The sequence below is a fragment of the Hibiscus syriacus genome, unplaced genomic scaffold, assembly GCF_006381635.1.
Source record: "Hibiscus syriacus cultivar Baekdansim isolate YM2019G1 unplaced genomic scaffold, ASM638163v2 tig00010533_pilon, whole genome shotgun sequence".
NCBI lineage: Eukaryota > Viridiplantae > Streptophyta > Magnoliopsida > Malvales > Malvaceae > Hibiscus > Hibiscus syriacus.
In genome coordinates, this window is record NW_024062223.1 from 2,532,928 (window position 1) to 2,553,634 (window position 20,707).

The 20,707-nt window shown below is 35.7% G+C and overlaps 3 protein-coding genes across 5 annotated transcripts; 1 reads left to right on the forward strand and 2 right to left on the reverse strand.

Moving 5' to 3' along the window:
* Positions 1-3,551: 3,551 nt before the first annotated feature.
* On the reverse strand, positions 3,552-4,576 carry LOC120204266 (caffeoylshikimate esterase-like). The gene has a single exon (XM_039204381.1). The coding sequence runs from the start codon at positions 4,514-4,516 to the stop codon at positions 3,563-3,565; it is 954 nt and encodes a 317-aa protein (XP_039060312.1). The 5' UTR covers positions 4,517-4,576; the 3' UTR covers positions 3,552-3,562.
* Positions 4,577-6,504: 1,928 nt separating this feature from the next.
* Positions 6,505-10,707, forward strand: LOC120204055 (formin-like protein 3). The gene is made up of 10 exons (XM_039204146.1): positions 6,505-6,637; positions 6,992-7,171; positions 7,328-7,423; positions 7,526-7,649; positions 7,893-8,215; positions 8,345-9,498; positions 9,570-9,735; positions 9,835-9,999; positions 10,084-10,236; positions 10,340-10,707. The coding sequence occupies exons 1-10, from the start codon at positions 6,572-6,574 to the stop codon at positions 10,541-10,543; spliced, it is 2,631 nt and encodes an 876-aa protein (XP_039060077.1). The 5' UTR covers positions 6,505-6,571; the 3' UTR covers positions 10,544-10,707.
* A 3,272-nt stretch (positions 10,708-13,979) lies between these two features.
* On the reverse strand, positions 13,980-20,378 carry LOC120204265 (splicing factor 3B subunit 2-like). Of its 3 annotated transcripts, XM_039204378.1 has the most exons (19): positions 20,041-20,304; positions 19,640-19,759; positions 19,428-19,556; positions 19,255-19,317; positions 18,825-18,932; positions 18,246-18,323; positions 18,000-18,092; positions 17,750-17,836; positions 17,034-17,135; positions 16,828-16,947; positions 16,644-16,706; positions 15,964-16,106; positions 15,708-15,789; positions 15,540-15,598; positions 15,406-15,451; positions 14,939-15,030; positions 14,780-14,849; positions 14,260-14,346; positions 13,980-14,226 (listed from the first exon to the last, which is right to left on the reverse strand). In XM_039204378.1, exons 1-18 carry the CDS (start codon positions 20,302-20,304, stop codon positions 14,275-14,277), a joined length of 1,791 nt encoding a protein of 596 aa, XP_039060309.1. In that variant the 3' UTR covers positions 13,980-14,226; positions 14,260-14,274. The 3 variants fall into 3 exon arrangements, with proteins under 3 accessions (XP_039060309.1, XP_039060308.1, XP_039060310.1); XM_039204377.1 differs by having other exon boundaries at positions 13,980-14,346; XM_039204379.1 differs by lacking the exons at positions 13,980-14,226; positions 14,260-14,346; positions 15,708-15,789 and having other exon boundaries at positions 20,041-20,378.
* Between the last annotated feature and the right edge of the window lie 329 nt (positions 20,379-20,707).

A 20,707-nucleotide genomic window follows, 5' to 3' on the forward strand; every position in this document is an offset into this window, starting at 1 on the left:
CCCCATTTGCTCCGCCGCACACCCATTTCTTGCTGTTAATCTTCTTCGAACAGGGAGTTCCAAGTCAAGCCATGTACTGTTCATCAATGCTTCACCTTTCTCTGCTTCTCCTACGCCGATCCCCTCGTCGTCTTGCTTTCTTCCTCTTTCTTATATGTCTCATCCTTTTGTGTTTGGTTTTTTCTTCATTCGATCCATTAAAACAACAGAAAAATAAGGTATTTTTCTCTCAACACAATTTGGGGTCGACGAAGAGCATATGGAGATAATATGACTTCGTTACCCTTTGAATCGATTTTGCTCCCTTTGATCCCTTCTTTGACCCTTTTTCATGTCGATTTATGTTCGTGTTCCCATCGTTTGAAACATCATCAAAAGAGCGATCATCGTGGTAATCTTAGTAAACGTTTCCCCCTCAATTTCAGTGTTTTTTTATTCACTCCTTACTTTTTTTCTTTCATTCCCCATCTATTTTCCCTCCTCTTCTTCTTGATTCCTCTGCTTTACGGTTCGATAAGCAAGAACCTGGTTTGTTTAGAAGATTCGGGGATTGGTTTCGATCGTGATTTGGGGTTTGCTCTTTTCGGAGGTTTAAAGCTCCTCAATTGATCTCGGTGTAGGAAAATAAATTTACTGTAAAACAAAATATTATTCTGCAACTCCTTTGTTCTTAAACAAGGAAAGCTCATCATAATCCAATAAATACACATCCTTAATCATATAGTTGGGTTATAAAGACCTCGACTCATAATAGTGCATTTGAAATACCGTCGACATCAACATCAAGCATTCACCATAAATAGTTTAAGTGGACAGCAAGGAATCGAAAAACGGCCACGAACCAAACTACATTCCTCAACTAGAAACCCACAAAATTTATGCTTGATGAAGTCCGGCAAGCAAGACTCGAGCCTTGAACCTTTTTTGTCAAACATTACCACATTAGGCCAAGATTGTGGCAAAGGCAAACTTCAAAGTTCCAAGGTTAAGCATTAGTTGAGGCTAATTAAGAAACACCAAGAGGATACTAATAGCTTCCATAATTAGCTTTAATTGCATCCTATTATCCTATGTTATACCGTCACGAACACGTGAGTAGTGTCGGATCCTTGGATCAGTGACATTACCATCATGAACACGTGAGTAGTGTCAGATCCTTGCATCCTATTTGTTCGTTTCATAAACATCAGAGTTCGAACCCTTAATCTTGTTTGAGGAATCTAGTATCTCATTCTACTATAGCAACTGATTGTTGGTTTTAATGTATTATTATTAGTTTATCTTTTGTACATTCTTTTAGTTTTGCAAGTAAAATACATTATAGTCTGCGCTATTATTAATATTATTATAAACGGATAACCAAGTTTAGAAAAGTTACAAACGGTTTATTCAATTAATTAATCGTAAAAAGACATGACATCTTATTATTAAAAATAAAAAATAGTAACGATAAAATGATTTGTTTATTATAATCTATTAATGGTGTGACCTATTTGTATTTGTCTTGAAATTTAATGATCCAATTGTAATTTTATAATAATTAAGTTATCAATTGTAATTTAACGATTTTCGCACACTGAAACGGACTAATTGTATTGTTTGTATTTGTCCATATCCACTTTACTTTGGTTTTTATAATCGGGTATATCTTTATTGAAGAGCAAAACCCAAAATTTTCTAGGGTAAGCAACAAATTTAGAACCAAATTATTAATATTGATCTTAGTATTTAAATTTTTAATTTTTTAAAATAATACTTAATTTTAAGTTATTGTTTTATTTTAGTATCTAACTGTTAAAAATTTAACGCGTTTAGTACTTTAACTATTAATTTTAATCATGTTTAAAATATGTTAATTATATAGCTTTTATTTTATTACACTGGTAATTCATGTATTTATATAGCTTTTATGTGAATTATAATCATGTTTAAAGTATTTTAATATGTTAATTATTCGTATTAAAATGATTTTGAAGCATTTCTATATTCATGTCTAAAGTCTAAAACTTTAACATACATATGTACAGTGTCATGTCAAAACCAGTGCAAGGAAAGGAGGCCTCTCACTTCAGAAATGATGCAGGGATCATCTACCTTCCACTATACCACTCTTCCATGAAACAGATATAGAAGACGAATCGACAGCCAGATATCGTTGAATGTCGGGTGCGATGCGTAGCCGGAACTTTGAGAGTAATTAGCCCACATATCCCTGGACTTCACCTTTGACAGCAAACATGCTTCCATATCCTCTGTTTCCATTTCAAAAGGCTCATTATTCCGTTCAAAGGGACTGACTACTTGCATCATCGTTTTGTCTGGAATTCGGATTCGGGTGCGAGCACAACAACCCTAAACACAAAGCATTGAATTCGAGGGGTGGAGTTGTTAAATGAGACGAGGGAAATTTACGTAGAATCTTTAAAAGCAAAATGGCTTTGAAGATGACAAAAAGAGACGAGTTAAAGAGGAATTTGCATTGCTTGTTTTTTATGCATCAATTTGGTTGAAAGTAGCTTGACATTAGACTGTGAGGTCTGACATTGGATGCGTCCAACAATGTATATTCGATTAATTTTGAAGATTATCATATGTTTAGAGAGTTCAAATGAGCTGATACGTCGTACGAGAATCAAAAGAATAAAATCAACCGTTTTAAACAAGAAATTGATATTATTTTTAAGACCGAGACATCAATAATTTTAGGACTATTTTTCAGATCGGATACGAATATTTATAAGAGCTAAGAAGAATCTAACTTCATTAGGTAAGGTTGGACTTTTGAGTACTGCACAGGCAGCAGACCAAACTGGGAAATGGTCCCAATGGCCATCCAATTTAAACTCTGGATTGAAACCAAACGTATCAGATGTTGACACTACGACAATAGGGAAGTCTCACTGCCACTGCACACTGACCATTGTAACCCCTTTTTCTCTCTCACTTTCGGATAGAATCTCATCACTCCAATGTAAAATTCCAGATAAAAACCAGTGTTTGCCGTTGAAAATTGCAAGTTTCTTTGAAAAGACATACATTTTAGCCTAAAGGGTCATTGAATTTTGTTTCCAATGACAGAAAAAACATATGGATTTCATGGGAAGATATGGGAAGAAACGATGCATGAGTTTATTTTGGAGTTAAAGCAGGTTTGAAGAAAGCAATGAAGAGTCAAAGCAAACAACGGTTCATGTCACAGTACGATCCTTCCAGTTATGCTCTCAATTTCGACTCGTGGCTGCCGTTCTGGTTTAGCCGCAAACATGACCGAAGTTGTTCGGTTTCGGAATCAATCAGAGTGTAAGAACATCATGTGGGTTTATGTTGCTTGGGTTAAATGTTGAATCAATGTTTGTCGTTTTAATGTTATTTCTTTGTTCATTGTGTTGTTTGAGTTCAGCAGAGCTGGAGCTTGTAGGGAAGAAGATTTGCTCTTTTTGTTCAATGAATTGAATTTCCATTTTTGTTTCTGGGCAGGTTTTCAGATTTCATAAAACATGATATGTTTCATTATTTAATCTTCTTTTTGAAGTCAAAAGATCATACATAAATTAAACCCTACTCAGATCTTTGTGTTACATCTATCATTCAACCAAGACAATACATCACTACGAACGATCTCAATGTTCTCATCAGGCTCACCAAACAACAACGAGTGCCACATCCCTTCATAGATCTTCAACGTCTTGTCTCGACTCGACGCTTCCTCGTACAACGTCCGGCTCACTTCCGGATCAGTAACGACATCAGCACTGCCATGGACAACCAAAAACGGGATACTCACATGACTCAGTTTTTGACTCAACAACTCGGTCACCCTCAAGAGCTCAACAACGGTTCCCAGTCTGGGTTTCCCTCTATACCTGAACGGATTACTGTTCCCGACAATCTTCTTTTCTTCAACCTTGATCGACTTGTGCAAGAGATCTTCTGTCGGTACAATGGCTAAAGTGGGCAAGAAATTGGAGATAAAAGTGAGGGCTTGAGGAATTGGCCATCTGGGTTTAACCTTGTCCGAGATTTTAACCATGGGTGCAACCAAAACCGCACCTTGGAAACCCTTGGGATCAGCAAAATGAACCAGCAAAGCAATGGCACCCCCCATGGATTCTCCATACAAAAAACAGGGTAACCCATCAAAGCTCGGATCTTGCTTGATTGAATTGAAGAAGGAGAGACAATCTTGGACAACTAAATCAACACTCGGGACATAACATCTCAAACCCTGAGATCTGCCGTGGCCTTCGATGTCGAGGGCGAAGCAAGCGAACCCTTTCTGAGCAAGGAAGATGGAGGTGGACTGGAAGGTCCAACTTATGTCATTGCCATACCCATGGATCCCAAAGATGATGCCACGTGGAGGGTTTTGAGACAGGGGAAGCCATGATCTTGTGAAGAGGGAGAGGCCTCTCGGTGAAGTGTAGAACGATTTTGAACCTTTGATACCTTGCTGCTTGTAGTACTCTTCCTCTGAGATGTTTCCCCAGTAATTGAGATTTTCTTCTTGTTCAACCATCTTTGGCGAGGAAGAAGAGGAGGAAAGAGATGGATGGGGGGCTCTGCTATCTGCTATGATTGGTGCAGAGTTTGTGGATGGTTTTTTTAAGGGTTCTTTATTCGGATTCGGTGAAGATTTTGACTATTGTATTGGGCTGTAGTAGTAGCAGTAGCTGAGTTGGGCTACTAGAGGGAGAGCTTGTGAATCTGTTTACATTGGTTTCTATAATTTTTTTTAAAAAAATAGGTATTTAATATTTTTTTCGTTATATTTTTAGGCGTCTATCGTTAAAAAATCGTTAAGTGACAGATTTCATGTTCATATTTTTTAATAATATTTTTATTTAAAAAATATAAATATCACACGTGTTACTTAATAATTTTTTAAAACAGGAGACACTAGATATCAAAACATAACATTTTCTTTATACATATAAGGATTGTTATCCTATATATAATATATGAATTCAATGCATCTTTCTTTGCTTTTGACTAATAACTATTGCGTGTACTTTGTCACCGAATAAGGGAGTGACGGCCTTTATAAATCGCTTTGAGCATAGGCTTTAACCACAATTGAGTTTTATTGGCTCACTTTATTAGATGAGGTATCCTAGCTTAGGGTATCTCAACATAAAGTTAGTGGGTTTGGTCTTTAACTGCCCCCAAAATGACATAAATGATGAACCCTAAAAGAAAATTACCTAAAGAAAGAAAGTTGTACTCACATTTAGGGTTGTAAACAAACGATGTTTGAGTATTGTTGAGATTTACTTGATTCAAAATGTTTAAAGTCGAACTCAACTTAATTCAAAAGTTTGTGAGTTTAAAATTGTCAAACTCGACTCGAACTCAAAATTTAAATTGAAGTTTGACTTGAGCTCGAAAATTTTTTAACTAGAAACATTCTCATACTTAGCTCAATTGAAGCTTGAAATAGAGCTCGATACAAGGTCGAACTCAAACTTGAACCTTACGTATATAAAAATCTTATAATGTATTAAAAAACAACATATAAATTTTAATATTATTAATGATTTAATTAAAAAAATTAATAAATATTATATTTTCGAATTTCCAACGAACTTTTTGAGTTAGATATTAAGTAGTTTGTTTCGACTCATTGCAAATCAATAGAAATAAAATTTTAATTCTATTCACCTTTCTACCCTTCTAATTTTTCATCCTTCCAATTTTCTTTCTACTCTATCAAATAAAGTTCAAAATTTTAAGGCTTAGAGTAGAAATAAGTCCTTAAATGTCTTTTTTGCTTTAAGTCTCTAAACTATATTTTTTACAAATAAATCCTTAAACAATTATATGTAAACATTCTAAGTCCAGTAATTTTTTCAGTTAGAAAAATTTCTTCAACCAATAAAATATTGACATATCACACAAAATTAAATATTTGTTTTGATAAAAAATAATTTAGGAACGTAAAGGAAAATGGAGCATAGTTTAAGGACTTTATGCTTAACCATAAAAATTTTATAACATTAGTTTTAATATTTTTTAAAAATTAATTAAATAATATCCGATCTATTAATCGAAATATATTAAACTAAATCTTTTAATATGAAAGAAATTTCAAAAGTGAATAACCAAAAATAGAAAAGAATTGATGATATGGTACCAAACTTACAAGGTCAAAACCCAAGAATTGCAGGAGGTTGAGCAACTAACTTGTAAAAGCACGCACAAGAAAGCAGGAGTGTTAGAGAAGATGAGAGTGCAGTCCATAATAAGCAAATTTCTATTATTGACGTTCAAACTTTTTAGAGAAAGTTGCTAACAATGTTCAAACAACATCTCGTCTTCGTCGTTTAAGATTTTTTTATTTTCTTTTTTCTTTTTCTTTTGGGTTTGAGTTTCAGGTCACAAATCCAGGGATCGAATGCGCTGCACGAAATCGATCTTTCTTTTGGAACCTGGGTTTCTTCTTCTTGATTGTTATCGTTTGGATATTCTTATATTTCTTTTATTAAGATTATCCAACGTCCATCTATCATTGTTCCATTGACGTTTTTTTTTCTTTCTTCTTTATATTGAATTCTGATCGTCGTTTTAAGTGATCATGCGTGCACTATGCTGTGGTTTCACGCCAATGTTCTTTGGTTCCAAAACAGTCGAACTTGTCCCGGTAAATGTTTTCAATCTCTCTTGGATTTTTTTATTGTACTTTATCGCGTGTGTGTGTGTATATATTGTTGTCCAGTCTGCAGAAATATAAAATTCTGGCTCTAGCCCACCGTTGTTGGCAATGTGAAAAACATGCTCATTTGTTTAAAATGTCTTTTTTTATGATTATTGTATGGTTAAATTTGTACAGAATTCCCATTTCAACACAATTTTTCTTTTTGTTGAATGATTGCATGAGTCATGTTTGATAAAAGTCATGATGTTATATGTTGCTTCACAAATCATGCAATAATGTTTCTCAGCAATCCTCAAGAAAATTTTGGTCTTACATGAATATATGTGTATATATGCACAGGGAAGTACCTCTCTATCAAAGGTATGCAAGAGTCAAAAGAGAAGGAAGGGCTTCAATCAGGATAATTCACCCCCATTGCAATGCAACTTCATTCTGATGATGGAGCTTAGGAAGAAAATTATAACATTTAGAGACATCATTGATCTACCACCTTGTAATACAGCTTTAGCAACAGATCAGGTATCATTTATTGCCTCCTTCTTCTTAGGCAACTCTTCATGATCAGCCTGAAATGTATTACTCTGACTAGGCCCTGACGAGTTATTCGTTTTATTCGAAAATCTTCATGCATTTGGAGTCATTTAGTTAATCTTCCAGTATGTCTTAATTCTGCAGATGATAATAGGAACAGTGAAAGATCTACATAAGTACTACCCTCAAAGCATACCTCGGTTCCGTAGATCTAAACTAAAAAAATTACCTCTTGATACGGTTTGCAACCTTTCCATAAAACTCTGTTATTCTGTTTAGATTCTAGCATAAGTTCAAGATTGATCTCATGCTAACAATCTACATGAATTTTCCTATAAACAGCTACTGATCTACTTTTGCAAGACATTGCAAGATCTAGCAGATGTATCGAATATGAGTGGTGAAGGGATAGACAAATGCACACTTGATATAAACAATGAAGAGCACAAAAGTGTTAAAAAACTTGGTATGTAATAAATTTTCTCAGAGAATGTTACCTGTTGTTATATGTATATCTGTTTGAATCTGATAAACTGCAAAGAAAAATGGGATTAAAGGTTTTTGAAGAAAGGAAGCACTTGCAAGAACTTTTGGGAACGTTTTCGTTTGCGGTTTCCAGTATCGAAAAAGAGTCTAGTTGCCTTGTTAATTTGCTTGTTCTTGATTGGAATTTATAATGGTTTTCACTTTCTTCTTCATCGTTTGGCAGTTGAAATTACTGTGGCGTCACTGAATGGGTTGATTAAGATAGCAAGAGAGAAATCTGATATGATTAATGAAGATGAAGAGAATGATAAGGGTTTATGTCAAAAGGTTAATCCTTGTAAAGAAAGCGACTATTGCTTCCCTTCACCGACTTCGGTGCTGCCTCAGTTGATGAACGGTCCATTAAAACATTCTTATCCCTCGCCTGTTGTGTTGTCCGTCAATATTCAAGCAGTGGGGAAACTGAGCCCCATGGATGTTAAGCAACTGAAATATATGCTTCCTGATTATGGAGATGAAGTTCCCAGTTTTTTGAAGCAAAACAAGGTTATGATTGAGGAACAAGATAATGAAGAAAATGATGTTGTTGATGAAACGAAGCAAAACAAGGTTTTGATTGAGGAACAAGATAAAGAAGAAAATGGTGAAGATGTTGATGAAATGAAGCAAAACAAGGTTTTGATTGAGGAACAAGATGAAGAAAATGATGAATTTGTTGATGAAACCGAGGATCTGAACTCTCAGAACGAGACACTAGAGGATCCAGTTTCTGATTCAGACGGTGCATATGGTGATACAACGATAAATGGAAGCAAAGCTCCACCAATAACACCATTGTTAACTCCGCCGGCGGAAGTGACACCACCTCCTGAGTTGTCGGGAGATGTAGAAGCTGATGAAGACAGATCAGCATCACCACCACCACCACCAGCAGCAGCAGCAGAAGAAGATTTATCGAAGATTCCACCAACGCCATCCCAACCAATTTCAGAAGCAAAAGAACCAGAGGCCCCCTCACAGGGTTCAGCATTGGAAGAAACAGCAGCAACCGGAGTACCATCGCCGCCAGCTCCATCAAAGCCAAATATAGAGGTAATAACAGCAGCACCATCAGCGCCAACGGAGCCAAATATAGAGGTAACAGCAGCACCACCATCAGCGCCAACAGAGCCAGATATAGAGGTAACAGCAGCACTCCCTCCACCAGCACTTCCAGTTGCACCAACACCACCTCCTCTTCCTAGATGTATATCAGCACCAACAATGCCAAATATAGAGGTAACAGCAGCACAACCACTACCAGCGCCAACAATGCCAAATATAGAGGTAACAGCAGCACAACCATTACCAGCGCCAGTTATAGAAGTAAAAGCAGCACTCCCTCCATCAGCACCTCCTGTAGTGGCAAAAGAAGCACCAGTTACACCAGCACCACCTCCTCTTCCCAGAAGTATATCAGCACCAATTACAGAACCACCACCACCTCCTCCTACTAGAACTGCATCAATACGACCCTCACCACCAGCACCACCCATGATGGCTTCAAAAGGATCAGGACCAATGCTGCCGCCACCACCAGGAGCGTCACGGGCGAATGGAGGTGCTCCACCGCCTCCTCTACCTGGTAGCGTGCGCTCCAAGAAAGCAGACACTAGATTGAAGAGATCAAGTCATATGGGTAATCTATATCGAAATCTCAAGGGGAAAGTAGAAGGAGTTCCAAAGCGAGGCCCCTTTGCAGCTAATGGAAAAAAGGGTGGAGGTGGTGCTGCAAACAGCGGCAATGGAAAACAAGGAATGGCTGATGCATTAGCAGAGATGACAAAGAGGTATATATATCTTGCATCAAAATCCAATAAGCGGCTCTTCATATTTTTTTCTCACTTTGTTTTGGTCTCAGATCAACTTACTTCATACAAATCGAAGAAGATGCTAAGAAATATGAAAAATCAATCAAAGAAATCAAAACTTCCATCAGTACATTCAAAACCAGTGACATGTCTGAGCTAATAAAGTTCCACAAATCAGTGGAATCCATTCTCGAGAACTTAACAGATGAAAGTCAGGTAAAATTTTCTCTTGTTTCTAGTTTTATCGTTCTACATACGGATGAACCAATTGTCGCATGAATCGTTGGACGACCTCCAAAATTTTGCAATTTGCAGGTTCTAGCAAGGTTTGAAGGCTTCCCTGGAAAAAAGCTGGAAGCAATAAGGACAGCAGCGGCTCTTTATTTGAAGTTAGAATCAAGGTTGACTGAGCTACAAAACATGAAGATTGAGCTTCCTTTAACCCAGCTTTATGAGAAGGTTGAACGTTACTTCGACAAGGTATCACTTGGCTCTTGAATTGACATAACAGTTTGTAATGCAGTTCTCATCAATAGACATTAATACAGATTATTACTTGAACAGATAAAAAAGGAAATAGACTCCCTGGAGCGAACCAAGGATGAAGAAGCCAAGAAATTAAAGACACACAACATAGATTTTGACTTCCAAATTATTGTACGAATCAAAGAAGCAATGGTCGATGTTTCCTCCAACTGCATGGAGTTGATACTGAAGGTAACTCGAACCCAGACTACAATGTCATTAATATAACTCTGTGTCTCCCTTCTCAACCAAATGTAAAGCCTGTTTTTTTTCTTTTTTCCCTCACTTAATTCAGGAGAGAAGAGAAGCAAAATTGGCAGGAAATGAAGTGTCCAAAGGAAAAGGTGAAGCAACAAAGAAAGTGTGCACTAAAATGCTGTGGAGGGCTTTCCAATTCGCTTTCCGGGTCTATACGTTCGCCGGCGGACACGATGATCGTGCCGATAGGCTGACCAGAGAACTGGCCCATGAAATCGAGACTGATCCTGAAAATCAGTGATTGTTTCACCGATATATGTAAGGTATAGCATATAGTGTTTATATAGCATTAGCAACTTGTGGAATCGAATTTCTTTGTAAATTAAATCTACTTTTGTTCCAGTTGTGAATTTGATGGACTGTGAAATCGAAAGTTGCTTCACGAGTTTGAACGCAGAGCTCTTATAAAAACAACAAAACTCCCCTGCTTGAGATTGTATAAAACTTGATTTTCTTTTCTGAATCACTCTTATATTAGTATATGTTTAGACTTGAACTTGGCATGTTAATATATTTAGCCATTTAGGGATGGTCAAAAAGCTCGAATCGACGGATCCCGACTCGACCCTATAGGGACGGTTTTTTTTAATTTTTGAGGTTTGGGGGCGAGGCGGGACGGGTTATATGAAAAATAATTTCGGGGTGGGTCGAGGCCGGATTTAAGGTGGAAAAAACAGACCCAACTTGGTTTAAATTATTAATTTTTATATTTATATAATATATTTAAGATTTTAAGGATTTTATTTTTATATATTAAAATATATTATTTAATTATTAAAAATATAAAATTATTATATAATATATTATTTTAATAATTTAAAATATAATAAATAAATATAAAATATTATTATAAAATATATTATTTTAAAATATTAATATATTTGGGTCGGGTTGGGGTTGGGTTTTTAATCTAAAATTTGAGGCGGGGGCAGGGTGGGAGAAATATTAAAATTTATCGGGACGGACAGGGTCGTGTTTAAGTAATACAATCTCGAGTCGGGATAGGATATTGTACTGAGGGTAAGTAGTGCTCTTTGGAGAAGGCTGTACCATTTAACAATAAAATTTATCGGGATCGGGCAGGGTCGTGTTTAAGTAATAGTAAAAATTCGTCTCGTCCCGCCCGTGTCCATCCCTAAATATATTTTAGGGTATTGTACATAAATGGTGTACTGAGAGTATTTCTTTATTGAGTTTTTGATTATTAAAAGTTATAAAATTGTCTCTCCATTATAGGATACTATTCATATGTTCAAAAACTCGTCATTTTTCGTTAAAAATTTATGGTCATTTAAGTTGGACATTAACCTGCTGATTGATATATGATAAAATCATATTTTATTGGTGCCTATCAACACGGTTCTAGGATCAGATTTTATCATATCTCAATCAACAGATTAACGTCTGGCTCAAACGAGTTTGGAACATCAGAATAGTTGGATGACAATTTTATAACTCTTAATAGTCAAAGGACTTAACAAAACAACACTCAATAGTTGAGGGACCATTTTATAACTTTTAATAGTTGTGAGACTCAATAAAATAGTGCCTATATTGGGGGAACATTTGTGTACTTTACCCTATATTTTATTGTTAAGGTTCTAGTTGGGATAAGTAGTGCTCTTTGGAGAAGGCTTGTACCATTTTGTTTTTAACCCAAAGATAATTCAGTTAACTTGGCTTGTTTGTAAGCTCCAATCAAGGACTTCTCCAAATGGTACAAGCCTTCTCCAAAGAGCACTACTTACCCTCAGTACAATACCCTATCCCGACCCGAGATTGTATTACTTAAACACGACCCCGCCCTGTCCCGATAAATTTTAGATTAATTTTTAAATTTCTCTTGATATTCTTTTTAATAAATATTTTTTTACTAATTTATTGAATTCCTTATAATGTTAGAGTAATTTTTATCCCAAAATGTATGACACATGTCTACAGTAAATTCATGCTAAAGTTGTTATCTTATGTATGACCCCTTCAATTCGGTCTAGTCGAGAATTGGATTGACGATGTTACATTAACTGATCAAAATTAATTTAATATTTTATTGACCCTAATTTGATATGAGATAATTATTTAGACTAATTATGACTTTAAGGGTTAAAGTGTAAGAATCACATCAATTGAGGTCAAAACATAAACAATATAAAATACATGGATTAAATGTTTAATTATAATCTTTTAAACAATCGATATCGATACTATTTAAAATGTATCAAATTGTATTCGTACAATATCGATACTAATAATAAGGAGGGACTTTGAACATCGTTATGGTACGGATATTTTGTTTAAGGACCGACACTACTTTGGATTAACATTGTTACGAGGGTTGATAATCAAAGTAGTGATATACAAATCCACAAACGGAACTATCCATGACCAAAACGAGATTCTATGACTGAATTATTGAGTCGTTGCAGTGATTGAAGATAATTTATTGCTTTCGATGATTTAAGTTTGAACAACTATGTTTATTGGAGTAGAACGAGATCGTTGCTGAGATCCTTGGGCTAAAGATGGAATTGTGCAGCCCACATTTATCCTTTGACAATGTTGTTGCGGAGGGAATTCTGCTATTTATTTCTTATTTGATGCGGCATACGAAAGATTCAATATTATGGAAATCTAATACTTTCAAAAGTATTACCTTTCAATTTTCACTGAAATCAATTACTTTCAAAAGCATTACCTTTAAGTATTACATTTTTGTATAGACGCGGGACGAAAGCCGTGAACGATCTTGTTGTCAGCCATGTAAACGAAGATGATCTCTCTCGAGCATTTCTCGACTCTGTCAAGAGTTAGAAATTAGAAATCATTTGACGACAAATTAAATATAAAATTGTCTTTTTATTTGATGTTTTAATGATATAATTTAACAGTAAAATTAAATATTACACTTTTTTCAAAACATTATCATTAGGGATGTGCATGGACCCAACCCGATCGGGTCGTTTTTTTTTTAATTCGGGTTCGAGTTAAGTCGAGTTTTTTTAAAGGTTGTATTCAGGTCGGATTCGGGTTTAGGGTGAAAAATACCCGACCTGACCCGACCCGGAAAAAATATAATTTTACCTTATATATTTAGGAATAATTACAATAATACCCCTTTATATATTATTTTTTAATTAAATCACTGTTTTTATTAAATAAAAATATATTTTTTTATTTTTTCGGGTCGGGTTTGGATTTTATTTCAAAAAATCGAGTCGGGTTCGTGTCGAGTAGAAGATATATATTATACGGGTCAGGTCGGATTTCGGGTGGAGGAGTCATGCCCGTCCCCTAATTATCACATCATCAATTTATTTGATGTTTTATTGATAATGGAATGATCTTTTGAGAAATCAAAAACGTTATTTTATATGTAATGGAATGATCTTTTTGTTAGAAATCAAAAACGTTAGTGACCGTAATCTGACTTCAAACTTTAATGGTAAAAAATAAACTTATCAAAACATTAGTGACTATTAAAGTAGGTTACCCAAAATAAAATTCTGATTAGATTCCTCCTATTTATGGACTGCAGTCGGTTCCATGATTTCGTAAATTGCGAATTCATGGACAAGCATAGGCTTTATGTGTATTCCCCTCAAATTGCAGTCCGGAAGATAATGAAGATTTTCACCTGACTAGCAACTACTTCAAATAAGAAAAAGAACTGCAGCATTCTACACTCATTCTACTGATGCATTCAACAAGTTACAGGATAGGAGTATCGTTTTCAATTCCGTCCGGAAAAAAGCTACGTCGCCGAAACACAGTCGGAGCAAATGAGGATTTTAGGTGTCATCATGATTGGCGTCAATCTTCATATATATTCATATTATTACAAGCATATATGTTGACATGGGGAAACGAATTCAGCACATCTAAGCACAAATGTTAAAAGGGCCTCATTCTCTCAATTGACAGGCGATGCAACGCAAATCGGCTTCTCCTTCGCGGTCGGAATCTTTGGTCTACCTAGAATTTGAAATCCTTTTTCTTTGATTTCCCTTCTTTCTCTTGCATCTTACGCTTCCTTTTCTTCTCATTCTGCATCAAAATACATGGAATTAACAATCATACACATCCATTGCAACCCATTATTCCAGTTAAAAAAAATCAAGGTTTGACCCAAATCAACTCCAAATTATTAAACCATCTTTAAGAAATATACATATCTTCCATTTCAGATAGTTTGTATGAGATACTGTTGAAAACATTCCGCTAAATGTCTAATTTTGGTATCAAGCACATCAACAGACCTAACTTCAGGTTAGGCCTAACTAATCCACCATAGTCAAACATAAAGACTGAACTTTTATTGTTTAGACTTAGACGATAATCAGGAGGATAGCGAGTTTTTTACAAAATCATGTGAAATGAAACAATCACATATTTGAAGCATTATTATTATTATTACGACATTTTTGGATAAATTCGGTAACACCCAAAATTTCATCCAAAAGATTCCAGTAAGCCTTACCTCAGCCACCATATCGCTGAAGTCCTCACGCTGACTCCGTAGCTTCTCCTCCTCTCTAGCTTCTTCATACCTGTGAAATTTGCCGAAGTGAGTAAACTAGATTTTAACTTTGGGGTCTAGATATTCTTATATGGTAAAAGTCGTAAGAGTCCAACTCACTTTGCAGGCAAGACATTGTCCATTAGTTCCAACTCCTCTGGCTGTAGACTGACTTCCACCCTGTCAGATTTTTGGCCCTTGAGAAGATCAACCTGAAACAGAAGAAAATTTATAATCAGACGTCAAATTATGGCAACATAACCAATTAAGTCACAAAGATTTCAACTTCAGGCTAAATAAAACATCTGATTTCAGCATTTAAAAGCATTTGTTTGACCCAAGGGATTCAGAGTTGAAAACCCCCTTACAACGGCTAGTTTATCTCAGAGTCGGTGGTGATATGTCCAGTTACAGCAGGGAAATACTACTTATTAACGTTGCAAATGACCCAAAAGGTTTGTCAAGAAGGACAAAACTGCCTATTGTAGCAAATCTGGGATGATGTTCTAAATCTACGCACAACTTTATTTGCATAACCAGGGGTAAAGGAACTTCAAGATCAAAAAATGACTACTCATCTCTCTTACCCTTTTGGCAGCTGACTTGTCTTGGGTGCCAGTGTTAACCACATATCTGTAAGCAAAAAACAAGTTTCATGATATCAGTCAAAGATTTGAAGCTATAGAAACATAAATAAAAAAACAACAAATTATATTCTTACGTGTGAGTTGTGCCAAGTAAAGTCCCAGGGGCAATCCTCTCTTCTTTTTCTTCAAGCACCTTCAAAGAAACAAGACAAATATGATGCAGTCAGAAGGAATCTCAAGAACAATATACGGGAGATATAAATGACAACTGGGGACAGTAAAGTTTCAAGTATAATACTCACTTGGTAAAGAGGCCTCTCCGGTTCCTTTCTCTGCTGTTTACGAAGGTCAATGACATCAGGTGTTTCAACTCCAGTTGGAGTACTGTAGTCAAAAGGGGGAGGGGTCATCAATAAAATAGTTAATACTCCACATAAAACGTAGAAAAATCATGGCTATTAATCAGTAAAAACCAAACTGAAAGCATTTGCCCTGATAATTTTAGGCAGTAAAAAGATTAACACCCTAAACAGAAAGAAAATTGTAGAATATTATTACCTTGAAAGGCTATCGACAGATTGGATTCCATCCTCTAATTCCTCTTCCTCAATCTCCTCCTCTTCCTCCTCCTCCTCCTCTTCCTCTTCCTCCTCCTCTTCCTCCAAATCACCCCAATGCTTTGACTTATCAACAGGCTCCTCCTGGGTTTTTATCATTAGATACAAGGAAATAACATATTGCAAAATTGAATCAGACTCAAAAAAAAAGTTTAACCCAAAATGTTGAAGCTATCAATGCTACTTTTCATTTTTAATATAAATGGCACCTGTAGTCAAGCACACAACCCACACCAAGAAAGGTTTTGAAGAATGTTTATAGTGGGATATTGCCAATAAAGTCAATTGCTTCAAAAAAATTTGACAGAAGTTAAATACATTGCAATGGAGAACGTCATAAAACAGTCTATAGAAGCTGGTATACTCCTAGAAGGAGAAAATAATGTTGATGGTACTTGTGTGGGTTGAGCATAATGTTAAGATGCTACTTCACCCTTAATAGTTCTTTTCTTATTTATTTACTTTGTTTTATCCACGTTACTAATTTTGTTTCACAGGAAGACCAATACCAATAAAGGATCAAAACAGAAGCAAAAAACCAAGTGTCAGCATATTAATCCATCTCTAAACTAAAATTATCCAAAATCAAAACTTCATTGGAAACTTGGAACTTGGAAGTACCTCATAGTTTGGCTGATCTTGTTGCTGGACTCCAAATACATCTCCATACAGAGGCCGTCCATACTATTGAAAGTTGGAAAAAGCAAGAAAGTTATAAGGAGGTGTATTAAAAAGATCACCTCATCTAAAGATAGCTTTCAAGCTTAATAGAACACAGAACGCGAAAATTTTCTAAGAGGCTTACCTCATCTACTGGAGGTTTGCCCCAACCACCAGGGTGATAACCAAAGCTTGCTCCAGGAGGAATGGGTGCATTTAGACCAGGTATTTTCAAATGTGGGTATGATGGTGGAGGACCATACCTCTGCAAAAAAAAATTACCAGTTAATAACACCAACAATACCAAGACATCAGATGCAAAAATAAACTGAGAACATTAACCAAATTAACCTGCATATTGATAAGCCATGGGGGTGGAGCACCATCTGGCATACCAAGAGCTTCTTTTAACTCATGTGATAGAGAGCCTGGCTTCATCTCCCTCAACTTAACCTGTATTCCAAAGACACAATATTAATTCAAGACTGGGAAGAAACTGAAAAGACATCTATAACCAGACATTAGTCATTCAAGATTAACTACATAAGTGCCAATATCATTTCATTCAGGTATATCACAATAGCCAGTAGCAGCTCAAATTTATCCAAAGGTTGAATGTTTCCGCAAAACAAAAAGCCACCCAGGCAACTAGATGGCCATTGAATTCACACAGTAACATGAAAATAGCAACAGAAGACTGCATACATGCATAACTTATTCCACAAAATGTTCACTGCAAAAACCAGTTTCTGTAACCCAAAAGATTTTATAGAAAAAATTTCTTAAATCACAGGTTCAAATTAAGCTAAACTTATATAAAGTACTTGAAATTTTACAGCAACCAAAAAATCATCCTCTGCTTAGGGTCCAGTGTATGATACTATCATTAGCAAAATTTAATTATATTGGTATTCGACAATGCCCCTAACTCCCTATAATCTTCAGAATTCAACACATAGACTTATGTTGTACACCTGCACATCAATTCTAAATTAATTGAAACATTCATTACATTGAAAAAGCATAGGAGGCAACCTATTATCCATGTAGAAATAGCAGAAGTGTACCTCAAATTCCTTCCCTTCATGATAGAGATCCCCGTGAGTTGTCAGCTTTGGCTTTGTCTGATATTTAAAGAATGCATCATGAAGAACCTTAAAAACAGAAGCCAGAACATCATTAGCTATAACAGCATGACAATATAATTTCACAAAGGAATAGATGATTAACTTTCCACGACAGTTAAAAATGGGTTGAATCAAAATTCAAATCTACAAAAATAAAAGAAATAATCAATGAAGCAAGAAACTAAGGAACCTGATAGTCGATATCCATTTTCCCCATCTTTGGCTGCATACGCTCCCGTTGCTTTTGCTTCAGCTTCTTACTGTCCTCTTTTTCAATGTAAGCCTAAATGAGAAAAGGACAGGTAGAGAACATTTATTCGGTTAAAATAATGTCATTATCCATTCAAAATCAATTTCAGCTTAAAGCAATATATAGATTTCCACGACATAAACCACAGGACACTACAAAACTGCTATTATAATGAACTAAATTTACCTGTCTAATTTTCTCTATCCCTGTTGCAGCAATGAAGTCAGGAAGCTGAAAGGGTTGCTTCTCAATACCACGCTTCCCCTACAGAGAATATCCACAAGGTGATGAGAAACAGAAGTTCAAATAATAATAATTATTAATAATATCTAGGAAGCTTCTGCATCAAAGTAGGGTCACTTAAAAAATTAAATTTTAGATGGATCTATCCCGGGCATTTAGCACAAAGGAAAGGCATCTGAAAATCTAAAACAGATTAATTAGAACCTTATCAATTAACAAATTATCCCCCGACATCTAGCATGCAAGTTATGCCACTCTATAAGTATCCATATCCCAACCCAAAAGGCAGGCATATTAAAGAGAAATCAATCATGAGTCCTTTCAGCAAACACCTATAAGTCCAGGCTCCAAGGCTTTAACAGCTGTTCCCCTGCAAGAAGTACATATATACATATAAGAGAAGCCTTGTCGACTTGATCTTCCCTCACCGACTTCCCTAAATCACTCACAGAAGATTACAACTACCAATCATGAATGCATATCTGACCCATATTAATAGTGAGGGATGTAAGAATTTCTAACCTGCAAATATTTCCTTTTCTGAGACCAGTGCCTTGGCACAGGAACAGTATTTCGATATGCCTTCAAAAACACCAGCAACTTAGGATCTGCAGAAGTGGCATCCCAAACCTGACAAAATAATATTAACAATTGAATTATAAACGCAAGAGTAAACACTGTTCTCCATACGAGTTGCATCATCCCAACAGCATTGCATGAGATAATCCAAAGGAAAAGATTGGAAAAATACATCCCTTAATAGCCGCAAAAAGGGGGGGAAATCATTTAAGGAAAAATAAATAAAAATTTCATAGCAAATGTGCTCTGATTTGACATTGGACAATAATTTTTTTTTAACACTGGTTTAGAAAATAATATAAACAACAAGACGGGTTATCAACTAACCATTAAAAGAAGCAAACATCAAATAAACAGCAAGAGGAAAACACACCTCTACAACATCAGGCCTTGAGCAAATTTGTTTCAATTCAGCAATTTTCATTCGCCTTTGTAGCTGTCAGCAATATCAAAACAAGTATTTTCACTCTTCAGCGTGATTGCATGAACTAATTAATATTATAATATAATCAATATTAGAACCATAACGAATGAGAAACCAAAAACCTTCTTCTTCTTATTTGATATGCTGCCTTTCTCTTTCTGTTGATTATCCTGCTCCTCCTCGTCTGAATCAGAATCAGTCTTCTTCTTAGCATCTGCATCTTGAGCAGACTCATCCTTCTTATCCGTCTCCTGTATAAATAGAATCACAAGGGTTTTAGAGAACTAACAAGGAAATTAAAAAATTAACCAATTATATATGAGTTTCATTTTACCTCAGAACCAGCAGCTTCCCAGAAGCTGAATTTTTCGAAAACCTTCCTAAATTCATCATCAATACCATCATCTAACTCAGCTTTTTCAGGAACGTACTCAATTTCAACTTGTTCCATCACCTACAGTTTGAATCACAAGAAACGCTAAATCAAATATTAAACAAATGTAAGTTAATTTAAAGTGCACTACGAGGAACAACGAACTTCTATTTAAAAATTGTCAAATTACAACCTACAGTTAAACGGAACAAAAATTTTCAATTCCATTATAAGTAATGAAAATCGAAAACCCATACATAACTATCAAAAACTATATTACACATGTATACCGGCGAATAACAACGAAAAAATCGATATTAACTAAAAGCACAGAAATCTCAAAGAAGAAAACGGTTAGATACCTGCTGGTGATTGGAACTGTTCTTCGTTACATCTTCGCCAGAATCGCTGTCACCGGCTTCGGAAGCACCACCGTCCGCGGCGTCATTTTCTTTCTGGGAGATCTTCTTGTTCTTGTTTTTCTTCTGCTTACGCCTCCTACGACGTCGTTCGCTCTCGCGGGTCTTCTTGGAGGCTGCGGAGGAGTTAGGGTTAGAGTTTCCCTTACTCAGATCTCCGTTGAAAGAAACGGGGCCGTTTTGGTTCGAGAGTATTTCTGCGGTCATTCTTTGTGTTTAATCCGACGAACAGAACTAGGAGAAGGTTTTCGAGAAAGCTGGAAAATGGGGAAGAAGATGGAAAGGAGGCCCTAAATGCCTAAACATGGAGATGGATAGCTCGTGTGGTTTCGCTGGCACGTGAGAATTGTTGGGCTTTAGGGAGAAATTGGGCTAGTTTAAAGTTCGAATTAATATAGTGGGTGTCTAGTTTATTTTAGGTTTAACGGTCATTTTTGTCTTTGTAATAAACTGAATTTGTAATTTTACCTCAACCGTTTTTTTATCAATTTAACCACTGAAGTTATTTAGAGTGTTCATCTTAACTTTAAAATTCGTTTTGAAAACCGTTAATTTTTTACGTTTATCAATACCAATAATTTTCAAATTAATCAACATTACTGTCGTGGTT

What these genes read in the sequence shown, in the direction of transcription:
- LOC120204266 (XM_039204381.1), bottom strand. Translation starts at nt 4,516, where the DNA reads ATGGTTGAACAAGAAGAAAATCTCAATTACTGGGGAAACATCTCAGAG.
- LOC120204055 (XM_039204146.1), top strand. Translation starts at nt 6,572, where the DNA reads ATGCGTGCACTATGCTGTGGTTTCACGCCAATGTTCTTTGGTTCCAAA. An exon ending in CAGCTTTAGCAACAGATCAG is followed by an intron (nt 7,172 to 7,327) that starts GTATCATTTATT and finishes TTAATTCTGCAG; the next exon opens with ATGATAATAGGAACAGTGAA. An exon ending in ACTTAACAGATGAAAGTCAG is followed by an intron (nt 9,736 to 9,834) that starts GTAAAATTTTCT and finishes TGCAATTTGCAG; the next exon opens with GTTCTAGCAAGGTTTGAAGG.
- LOC120204265 (XM_039204378.1), bottom strand. Translation starts at nt 20,304, where the DNA reads ATGACCGCAGAAATACTCTCGAACCAAAACGGCCCCGTTTCTTTCAAC. An exon ending in TCTGTCGATAGCCTTTCAAG is followed by an intron (nt 15,790 to 15,963) that starts GTAATAATATTC and finishes TTTTGACTACAG; the next exon opens with TACTCCAACTGGAGTTGAAA. An exon ending in CGGAGAGGCCTCTTTACCAA is followed by an intron (nt 15,599 to 15,707) that starts GTGAGTATTATA and finishes GTTTCTTTGAAG; the next exon opens with GTGCTTGAAGAAAAAGAAGA.